At 48.5% G+C, this 11,225-nt stretch overlaps 2 protein-coding genes across 2 annotated transcripts; one reads left to right on the top strand and one right to left on the bottom strand.

Moving 5' to 3' along the window:
- The first annotated feature begins 995 nt into the window (after positions 1 to 995).
- On the top strand, positions 996 to 8,921 carry LOC108153502 (gonadotropin-releasing hormone receptor). The gene is made up of 5 exons (XM_017283553.2): positions 996 to 1,769; positions 5,545 to 5,728; positions 5,793 to 5,998; positions 6,903 to 7,051; positions 7,162 to 8,921. Exons 1-5 carry the CDS (start codon positions 996 to 998, stop codon positions 7,622 to 7,624), a joined length of 1,776 nt encoding a protein of 591 aa, XP_017139042.1. The 3' UTR covers positions 7,625 to 8,921.
- A 1,419-nt stretch (positions 8,922 to 10,340) lies between these two features.
- LOC108165502 (U6 snRNA-associated Sm-like protein LSm2) lies at positions 10,341 to 11,225 on the bottom strand. The gene is made up of 3 exons (XM_017301560.2): positions 11,115 to 11,225; positions 10,986 to 11,053; positions 10,341 to 10,896 (listed from the first exon to the last, which is right to left on the bottom strand). Exons 1-3 carry the CDS (start codon positions 11,115 to 11,117, stop codon positions 10,680 to 10,682), a joined length of 288 nt encoding a protein of 95 aa, XP_017157049.1. The 5' UTR covers positions 11,118 to 11,225; the 3' UTR covers positions 10,341 to 10,679.

The raw sequence follows: 11,225 nt of genomic DNA on the forward strand, positions 1-11,225 counted from the left end.
GCGGGCGTTGACAATGCCGCGGACACGCGCTTTTCTGCTGCTCGAGTGCCTTGAATTGGGTTTATTGTTTTCGCGTTAGGCAGAAAGCAACGAACGCAATAACAAAGCCCCAGCCAAGCGGCCAATTTAATTTATGTTCATAAATTAATTTGGAAAATGAAATTTTATGGAATTTCACTTTGAACCCCCCACTGCATAACGACGCTCGATGTTCCGGAAAGCCGGACCAAAGTCGACTACGACAACATCAGCCACGGAACAGACAATCGCAGCGGAATCTATTAAAGTTAATTCGCAGCACTGCAGCGCTGCAGCTCGCTCTGATCCGGAGAACTTAATAGCCCAAGGCAGCCAGCCCCCGGCGAGGGCATGGCTCTATCTCTAATTACGATTCGATAATTGCGTCTGATAATTGCCGACCCCGTCGTTGACCCCAACGACATGTGATTTCCACGGCGCTGCAGCGTTTGAAATCGTATCCGCAGTCCGCAAAGTGTTCACCTGAGTTCAAGGTCGGGTCAGCAGCGAGAGCTGCTATTCCCGTGAGACTAAATGCAGCCCGACTGTCCCGTCTGTCGGCCTCTCATTGGGGGACGCAAATTTCAGCAAATTCCATTTAACTCTTCAAAGAAATTCCCCCAATATTGTTGCCAACGATTTTACAAGCAAAAAAACCATAAGCTTTATGTACAAACAGATTAAAGGCCATGAAATGGCACTAATTAATTTGCAATACATGTGATGAAATTATACATTCTATTTATATGACTTTCCATGACATCTTTTTGTTTTCTATAAAATATGTATTTGCAGATTTAATTCAATTTTCCGAGAAAGTATGCTCTTTTCACAACTCATTCAGAGTATAACGAAGTAAAGATGCTTACACTGCGTCCTGTACGGACCATCGCCTGCCCTTGAACCACCGACATTCGCCAGCGCCAGCGCCAGCGAAAAAACCAAATTGAGAACCAAATTAAGCCGTCCCCGGAGTCATGGAGATCGATTGGGGCACGGATGCCCGTCTGCCCATTCCCTCCGATGCCGCCAGCGGTGCCGAAAACGATCTGGCAAGCAATTGGTCGACTCTATCGAACTTCACACGCCTCTTTAACGCCGCCGCCCCCGACCTTGTCAACTACACGCTCAACATGCTCGACTTGAGTGTGTCCATGGCCACGGAGGTCGCTAATGTGAGCGTCTCTTCCACCACGCCAGTGCCCGCCTACGCCATCACGAACAGCTCCTCGATGGCCCACACCGACGGCCTACACGAGTCAGGCTCCCCGATGGCGGAGCAGGTGCCGGAGCACATGATGGACCATGCGCCGCAGCTGTCTCGTTCGGGACTGCTGAAGGTCTACGTTCTGGCGGTGATGGCGCTCTTTTCGCTTCTCGGCAACCTGCTGACCATCTGGAATATCTACAAGACGCGCATCTCGCGTCGCAACTCCCGGCACACGTGGAGCGCCATCTACTCGCTGATGTTCCACCTGTCGATCGCCGACGTCCTGGTCACCTGGTTCTGCATCATCGGCGAGGCCGCCTGGTGCTACACGGTCCAGTGGCTGGCCAACGAGCTCACCTGCAAGCTGGTGAAGCTCTTCCAGATGTTCAGTCTTTACCTGTCCACGTACGTTCTCGTCCTCATCGGCGTGGACCGTTGGATTGCAGTCAAGTACCCCATGAAGTCACTCAACATGGCCAAACGTTGTCATCGCCTGCTCGGGGGCACATACATCCTCTCGCTGGTGCTCAGCCTGCCACAGGTAAGTGCTGTCCCTTCAATTCCATTCATACTCGTACCAGCGAGACGTGCTACGTATGCACTCACGCTAATATCCTTCTTCTGTCTGTCAGAAATGGCTCAAAAAATGGTTGAAATGTTTGAGAACTGTCTTAAGTAATCTGTGCCGTTATAGTATCTTGTGGGGGTGGGCGTTCCATTAGGATAAGTTGCGGATTTAGCGTACCGCATACCTCCGACAGCCTTCTGATGAAGTTGAAGTAATATGTTTACTTTATAACACGCATACGCCCCGTGGCAAGGCTCAAATAGTCTTGAGTAGGCGCCAGAATGTGTGCAGACATTAAAAATGATTGCCTTCGTCGTCTCCTTCCGCCTTCTCTTTCCCCCCCTATAAGTGTGCACTAAATGTGGCTTTGAGCGGTGACACGCCCACACACGTGCTCGTCGCGGGGACAGTCTGCCTTTGCTGCCAATCGAAGAACGGGGGTAGCTGGGGGTCGCTGAGGGTCGGCAAGCCGTCAGCGCAAAGGGTTTATACCATTTTTACCCAAACAAAAAACTGCTGGCATTATTCATATTCTCCTTTCTCATTGTGCGAGGGCGCCCTTTGACGACGCCCTTCCACACGAAGATGGCCTGAGATATATTCCTTTCTCTGGCAGCTGGACGATAAGCCCGACAGGGACTGCATTAATAGCTTGTTCTCGGATTGCCCTTCTCTCATTGATTGCATAATGTGCGCCGCGGGTATGTATTGTGTCGCCCGATAACATACATATAACAAATCCAGCTCTGTTGCCTGCCCCTGATTTATGGACCGTGGAACGAGCTGCTTGCCCACAGTCCATCTATCAGTGTGGCTCGAGAGTAGTATGTTTGGGTGCTCAACAGTAGAAATACGCGCAGTCAGATAAGCAATTAATCTGTAAGGATTTTCGGAAATGTTGCCATGGAGCGAGGAACTAATTAAGTTCGATTGAAATCCAATTCGAAGGAAATACAAACGGACGGAAAGACCCAGTGTATGATGTTTATCCCATTCTTGTTATGCAGGTGCGGCACTTCCCAGTAATCTATGTGTGCTGGCCTAAGCGGGAGCTGCATTTAATTAGGGGACTCCCTAGTACACGCACATGCGCGTGCAGGCCCAGGTTATGTGGGAATGGACCAATACATGATTCCCGCCTGCGGTTCTGCTATCTTTTATCAGTGTAAAATATTGCCTCGAATGGAAATTGCGGGCCTACAGCCACTAGGAGGCAGGATTATGCCACAGTATTACTGTGTTTGTGTGGGTGTGTATACCAGGGTATACGGGTATGTATACTCGTCGTATGAGTGATTTGTGCGTGTGGGCGTGCCTGCCTGCTGTGCGTGCCGGCTTGTCAAAGTGTCTGACTTGTTTAAATGCCGCAAAAAATGTTAAGTCTAATTACATTTTTATGTTATCCACCTACTCATTCCACCCCAAGGGCGTTCCAGAGAGGCATTAAGCCGCTTTTTTGGCAGCTTTTGGAGTAGAGGGCTCCGCCGGCGGTCGTCAGTAGCCCGAGTCATTGTTTTCGACTCTTTCGCTCTCTCTCCCTCTCTTTCTCCCTGACTCCCTGACATGTCACGACCCTATGTCTCAGGCGACTGACTCTCGGAGCGCTCCGAACAAGTTAATCTCAAATATTAATTACGGTGTTTTCTGGAGCTCATGGGGCGGCTCTGCTATTTCTGGATCGCACCCCGATATAGTGACATAATTATAAGGCCACTGTCACCCAATTAAAAGAAACTTTGCAATCATTATGTCTCATTTTATGGTGCACTTTCGCTGGGAGCCGGCGCCTGAGCAAACTTTTTTCATTTCGTTTTATTGAACACGCCACATAAAATTTATGCGCCAAACAGACGTGACGGCCGAAAAACACCCAGCGTCCAAATGGAATTGCTTTAAATAATTTTCCGGACACCTCTCCACTGCCACACACGTTCTGTCACCCATCCGAGGTGTCACCCACACATGTTGATAAGCAATCACACCGAATTCAATATGAGACGCACCGCTGAACTCGTTTCCTCAAAAAAACCAACATGAAAACTTCCTTGACTGTCAATAAACAACAAATGCTGAAAAATAAATTCGCGTATTGGTTTCCCCCCAATGCACATTCCACAAAAAATGGTCGATACGAAAGATACGAACGATACGGAGTTCGCACAGCGACCACAAAAGAATGCTGACAGTGTGGAGTTCTTTCGGAACATCTGTGAGAGAAGCACACTACTGCCTTCTAACTTTGAGATTTCAGCGCAGCTGTGATTGTACGACTCACCACGATTATTCGAGTGGCTTGATACTCGTTCGATTTTGGATAACCGCTTGGGTGACGTATGCGACGCGTGGGTGAAGTCAAGATGCGGCCTTCTGCCTTTGATATTCTACTCGTATATACGAAAATAATATTTTCATTACCCTTGTGGCAAAACAAGTTCCTGGAATAAGTCTCTGTCCGTGCCGCAATAAATGTCAGGCCTCTCATTTTCGCCGGAATATTTTGTTGCCTACTTATTTGGTGGTCTCCATAATAGACTGCATAGTTGACATAGGGTACCTGCACAGAATTATAAATAAATTCAAACGAAGTGGATAGGGAAATGAATATGGCTCATGAAAAATTAAATTTCATGATTTAAAACAATTTTTAAATTTGTAAATATATAAATTGTAAATATATAATTGTTGTAAAACCAAATCAACAACCACAAAGAACTGAATCAAATAATCAATCAAATGTGTTTGTGCATTGGCTTACAGAAAGATATTGCACATACTTCCTGTCACTCTTCTGGATTAAAGACTTGGACTGTCCAAGTATCGTATCGATCCATATCTCTTAAACCCATTTTGAGCACCGCTCTGTTCGCTCTGTCCGGCTGCTTTAGTCGAGTCAATGGCTCGGAAGTTATAAATGTGCGAAATTAATAAAAAAAATCAACCATTATACGATTATGCGCTTTCTTTCGCCTAGTCCTAGCTCTAGTCCCCAAGTGTCTTAGGTCTTATGTCTTATATAGTTTTACTGCACCGCTTAGTGGTGCGTGGCAAGTTTCACCATTTGGGTCAGCTGCTGGCACAGCAGCAACAGCAGGCGACAACCGGCAACGGTTGAGCGGCGTCAAGAAACCCATAAACTGTGCAAATAAAATGCGTCTTAGCGTATTGGCTAAGCGCCGACCCATCTGTCCCCAGGAGTCCACCCAGTAAGTCTCGACTTCCGTTTTATCAGCGTTGGCCAGACTTGAAACGACCAGTGCATTGGATCCTGTGCGTATCCAGAGGCAGAGACATCGTCTTTTTTCTAAGACACAGGTGGGCTCTTATGAGGGTTAATAATGGAATGCGGTGTGTGCCATTCGAACTCGAACTTGAGCTGCCAAAAGCATGGAAGTGTGCCTTCAATTACAGGCCCATTCACGTCCAACAATGGGAAAACCCGAGGGAGTCTAGGAAGGCATCAAAATGTGCTGGCATTCGCAAATTCACAAATGAAAGCAGCACAGCTTCTTCAGTCAGCAATTTTTAACTTTGGCTTAGCTGAGGCCTGGCAGCCTTCGCCTCCGCCTTCGCCTCCGCCTCCGCCTCCACCTCCACCTCCACCTCCACCTCCGTCTCCTGGCCTCCATATTGGCCAACGTGGGAAAAAGGTTAAGCAAACACTTATATGTCCGTCTCGCATCCACACAACTCATTTCGCCGCTTCTACTCATTGATAAGTAACCAGTGCATAATTTCTTTCTCACTCAAGTTCTTCATATTCCACGTGGCGCGAGGTCCCTTCGTGGAGGAGTTCTACCAGTGTGTCACCCATGGCTTCTACACGGCAGACTGGCAGGAGCAGATGTATGCCACCTTCACCCTGGTCTTCACCTTTCTACTGCCGCTGTGCATACTGTTTGGAACGTACATGTCGACCTTCCGCACAATATCAAGTAAGTTTCGGACAGCTCGCATAAGTATCCTACTGATTTCCTCTCTCTGGTGCGCCCCAACCAGGCAGCGAGAAGATGTTCCAGGGCTCCAAGCTGGCTAACTACTCCACGAACAAGCTTCCCACCCAGACGAATCGGCAGCGGCTAATACACAAGGCGAAAATGAAGTCGCTGCGCATCTCCGTGGTGATCATCATAGCGTTCCTCATCTGCTGGACGCCCTACTACGTGATGATGATTATGTTCATGTTCCTGAATCCCGACAAAAGGGTGAGTACAACGTAGGCGTCGCTTCCCTTTCAAAGGAGCGCCATTTCAATGGGGTCCAAGGGCACTTCAGAAATTTCCGGCTGCTGACTGACTGACAGGCCGAAAAAACGATTTTTAGTATCGGCTGATTTCGATGGCACATCAATCAGAAGTCGATTTGTCAGTTTGTTTCACTTCAACCCGAGCCGCGCCATCAGCATCCACAGGCCCCAAAGGCTTCCAGCCTTTTCTTGTCTTGTCTAATATTACGGCTTGTGGCGGTTGTAAAGCACGAAGGAGCCAGCCCCGACCCCGACACGCCCAAGTCGCAGATGCTAGATCCTATTCAGGCAATCTTTCCATTCTTTCACCACCTGCTCGAAGGGGCGGGCCATAGCACATAAAAATGATTTCTAATGCTCAATTTTTAATTAATCGTGCGGCCCCCGGACCCGGACCGGCGTGTCATTAATTTTCCTTAACGGTTACGAAGGACAACTTTGATGACTCCCTGTGATTGCCCGTAAAGCGTGTACCAGAGGTACAGGGTTATGGCTACCTTTCCACAGTCTTGGGCTGCCACCGCCTGTGTGCCCTATAAAACTTAAACCATTTAATATCAAAGAGGGGACTGACTAATCCTTTTATTGAGCATTCGCATGCACTCGACTGTGACCACTCCGAGCACTTGTACCTGTGATAAGCGCCGTTAGATTTCACCAATGTCCATATATAAAGGGCACAGTCGGAGGTAGCTAAGACGGTCCGGTCCAACAGCCCAAGTGCCCCAACAAGCCGGCATTGTTTAGGGTCACAGGGAAGAGACCACAATCGTCCGCCTGCCTACCAGACCCATCCAGACATACACAATCCCGACAAAAGGACTGCAAAGAAAATTAATTTGAATTTTCCCATTTGTTTGCAGCTGGGCGACGATCTGCAGGACGCCATCTTCTTTTTCGGAATGTCCAACAGCCTCGTCAACCCTCTCATCTACGGGGCCTTTCATCTGTGTCCGGGCAAAGGTAGCAAGTCCAGTGGAGGCGGCAATAACAACGCCTACAGCTTGAACAGGTGAGTAGTGAGTCCGTGCCCCACCACGACATGGGCAAGGGCAAGGGCACTCCTTTGACACGGAACTCCGTTAACTCCGTTGCTCTTTCTCTCTCTCTCTCTCTGCACAGAGGCGACTCTCAGCGCACTCCATCCATGCTGACAGCCGTGACGCAGGTGGACGGCACCGGAGGAAGCTCCCGACAGATGCGTGCCTTCCGGCAGCAGAGCTACTACCGCAGCTCGAGCAACGGCTGTGCCGGACCACCCTTCAAGGAGCAAGTGGGTCTACTGCACGTGGGTCCAGGGTCCTCCAGTGCCGGTCCCGGCTCTGTGTCCGGCAGCAACAGTGCAACGCCGCAGCTGATGCGCAAGGGCTCGTCGGTGCGCAGTCCACATCCGCACCTGGCGATCCTGGCCCGGCACCCCAGTTGCCTGCGCGAACAGGAACAGCAGCGCCTTCTGCTGCAGACAACCCCATCCACTGTCGTTCTCAACTACGACGCCCAGCGCGGGGGTGTAGGCGTGGGTGTGGCCAGTGGAGCGCACCTCACCGCGCTGCTGGACAACAACGAGCGGGTGTCGAGCGTGTGAGACGAGCTGGCGATGGCGGCGGCGGCAGCGGTGGAAAATGTGGCGACGGATGGGTCGGAGGACGCGTGTTCCTGCTGCCATTGCCTGAGCAGGGAGCTGGTGCGGCGGCAGCAAGGTTTCCAAGAGATTCCAGTGCAGTGATGATGTCAGAAGATTAGAGTATCAGAGAATCACATAGAGTAAGAGTAAGAGTAAGAGTGAGAGCGAGAGGTGCACCTGGAACAGGATGAGCCATGTGCTAACCATGAGAGCTGAGGCGTCGATGATCAGATCACCGAGCCGAGGAACGTGTGGGTAGTTAATACCAATTGAGAGTTAAGTCTTCAAACACAATGGGTGTGCTTAGAGTAGAGTGTTTATTTCTAGCTTGTACGGTCTCCTCGCCCACACCGGGGGCAATCCCTGGCAGATGTGGGTGGGAAGGTACTACTCATCGATAAGCAGCGGGAGCCGTCTCGCTTTGTGGCGGCAGCGATGCAGCTCCAACGATAAGTATTTTAATTAGCCATTAGTCCGTTTCAGAGAGCAGACACATTGAACCTTCTGAAATCAGTCAGTCTGCTTCTATGTCATTGCAACGTTGAAAAGTTTGTTAGCGGACGGAATCCTGTCAGATTCGTCCCTCAGTTGTCATTTTCTGAAAATCAATTGTCTAACGCAGCCAAAAACCAAACAGGGTAATAATTACTTAATACATTTAACTATAAATATATCAATGTGCATTTTTTGGGAGACACGTTTCGCTCTCGAATAGTTCCCCCAATAGCATCTGCAATAGCATAGCAATAGCAGCCCCCAATATAGCAGCCCCCAACCGAATTTTTAAACAAACATTCATATCTATCCAACGAATTTCCAGAGTTTTGGAATGCCCTCATTACTTACTCAGAGCCTATTCCTGTTTTTCTTTTACGAGTAGCATTGTTTTAAAATGTATTTACTTGAAGACAATAATGTTTTGATTTTTGAATGTCATACGAAAGCCAAATCTCTGCTCAATTTGTTCGAAAAGTTATCCAAGGGAGTTTGAATTGTATGTATATTGGATTGGATTGGATTGGATTGGATTGGATTGGAGGAGTACGGTGCACGAGTACCGTACCCTTTGTAAGCTGATTGCCCCGAAAAATGTGCACGGATCCGGAGGACATCTCTACAGGATTACGTGTATGCCCATCTATTCAGCATCCTGATCGCATATTCATGTGCACCGTACGTTGTGTGTACTTATGTATAAATAATCTGTGTCAAATTTGTATAGTTTATTTTTAATAAAAACCGAATGATCCTTCCGAGACTTTACGAGCCAACTTTTTACGCCCACGCAGAGGCAGGGGCGGAGGCAGAGGCACAGGCAGAGCTCAACACGTTGATGAACTAGCGCTGGCGGGGGGGCCTATAAATCCACCGGGCTCACGTTCATAGGTCTCCACCCTCCACGCCTAGCATATTACAAAATTTTATGTGCGACACAGGCGGACGCGGACGTGGACGCAGAGACATGGGCCGCTCATCATGATAGGCAACAGCATAACATAGGCGGGGACACTTTAAAAACGTTGGAATCCACTGCTCCGACGCTGTATCTATCTCGCAGTCCGTGTTCAAATGCTGAACAATGGGGGGGCGTGGGCCTGCCCCCCAATCTGCGGCACGAAGTTTTTGCTCTGCCGTTGCGCTACGACGGAAACCGGAACCGAATTACCACAAATAATGAAAGTCCTGCGTCCAAAAGAATCCGTGCGGGAGCGGGGCGATGGCCGAAAATGTTTTTCTCGTCCTGGCCCAAGCAAGGCCCAGGCTAGGCCCAAGCAAACCCCATGCCCCGTTCCCAAGTCAATTATGCGCAGTCAGACGGCGACTTCTCTGTCTCGTACAACTTTTGATTGCACGATTTTTCACCCAGTATGTATTGCCTGGGTCCAGCAGTCTTTAATGTAAATGCCGTAAGCATCGAGTGCACAGAAATGTTTTACGAACGAGTATTTCATTTTTAGTACGCATTCTTTCAAACAAAGCAATTCTGGGGACGGATGGATAGCGGAAAGGGACAGCACTTAACGGCCCGTATTAGGTACGAGTATGGGCGGAGTGGAGGGGAGGGGAGTGGAGCGGGGGTCCCCAGGAATTAAAAACATTCCGCTGCTCCTCTCCATTTTATTGGCATAGCCAAAAACTGCTGTTTTTGCTGTCCTACTGGGTCCTACTCGACGAAGCATCACAGTGACAATGCCAATGCCAATTCCAATGCCTGAGGACGGACAGTCATGGCTGTGACAGCCGCCATTTCGTAGCAGTTGGAAAGCAACACAAAAGGAACAATCGTAAAATGCGAAATATACGTACATACATAAAATGTATGTACATACATTAATCGAGACAATTGAGTCTTTTTGTCGGTAGATACCATTCTACTGTGTTCATACATGACCTACTGGGAGTAGACGGGACATCGTCACAGCAATTATACAATTTTATGGAGCCATTCCTTTGGCCATTATCAACATGACGCAAACTGAGCGGAGGAGCTGCGACCCACGGTCGCCATTCGGGCATGGAACGGCATTGCCGCGGCATATCAACATAAAATCGAAAGACTTCCGTGGTCTACCCGAAACCTCAGGCTTGACTCATCAGAAATTGATGAGCCGTAAATAACTCACATAAATGGATTCATTGTGCTGCCCACGAGCACTATCGTTAACATAAATATGTATATGTAGTGCATGTATGTATATTTAGTGGTACTTTAGGCACTCCTTCTCTGCGCCCTAGGTTTCGTTGAGTGTTTTTTCTGTTGCGTTGAATAAAGCTTCGCCTGCTCAATAAATTATTTTGGAAAATACAATATCTAATGCGTATAGCTAAATGCATTACGTGTCTTACGTGTTGAGTGGTTCTATTATTTTGTATTAAATTTCTTCATTTGCTGTTTCACTTAGGTTTAGGGCGGGAGCCCTAATAAATATATGTAATAAAAGCCTTGGAGTACACAAACAAAAAAAAAACGTCCAGAGGAGCTGGACTGAGGTGAGCGTGCTGCAAAGGGGTGCTTCTACCGCGTGCTCACCACGGCCTCTTTGCGCGCGGCGTCTTGCAGCAGCTGGGTGTCCACCTCCTCGCCGGGCAGCTGGACGTAGCGGACGACAGAGCCGCGGATGAAGCAGTTCTTCACGCTGAGCATGTGCGGATATTTGTCTGGATCCGTCACACTGATGTCCGTTAGCTTTATATTCAGATACTGGTCCACGGAGTGCAGAGTGCCGCATATACTGTGGATGGGTTGTTGATTGGAGGGAAAAGAAGATGCATGATTTCGGCGGCCGGTTCCACGCACCAAATGCACAGAAACCACACTCACCTGAGGTCATTTTTCAGCTCGACGACGACTTCCTTGCCCACCAGAGATTTGAAGAACGAGTAGAAGAGCTGATGGCAACGAGGAAAAGTTCAATTAGCATTGTATATTACTTTATTTCAGACTTCTCACCATTGTTTTTGTTATTTCTTGCAAATCGATTGATGGATTTATCGATAATATTATAATAAATATTCTACACGTTTGCTACATAATGAAAGGAAAAAAGGGTATGGGCAGAAC

Source organism: Drosophila miranda, chromosome XR (assembly GCF_003369915.1).
Source record: "Drosophila miranda strain MSH22 chromosome XR, D.miranda_PacBio2.1, whole genome shotgun sequence".
NCBI classification, from domain to species: Eukaryota; Metazoa; Arthropoda; class Insecta; order Diptera; family Drosophilidae; genus Drosophila; species Drosophila miranda.

Bases quoted from the DNA above. Each gene is read 5' to 3' on its own strand.
- LOC108153502 (XM_017283553.2), top strand. From the start codon at position 996: ATGGAGATCGATTGGGGCACGGATGCCCGTCTGCCCATTCCCTCCGAT. The intron at 5,729-5,792 runs GTAAGTTTCGGA...CGCCCCAACCAG, and splicing joins GACCTTCCGCACAATATCAA to GCAGCGAGAAGATGTTCCAG. The intron at 5,999-6,902 runs GTGAGTACAACG...ATTTGTTTGCAG, and splicing joins TCCTGAATCCCGACAAAAGG to CTGGGCGACGATCTGCAGGA.
- LOC108165502 (XM_017301560.2), bottom strand. The intron at 10,897-10,985 runs GTGAGTGTGGTT...ACCCATCCACAG, and splicing joins GAGCTGAAAAATGACCTCAG to TATATGCGGCACTCTGCACT.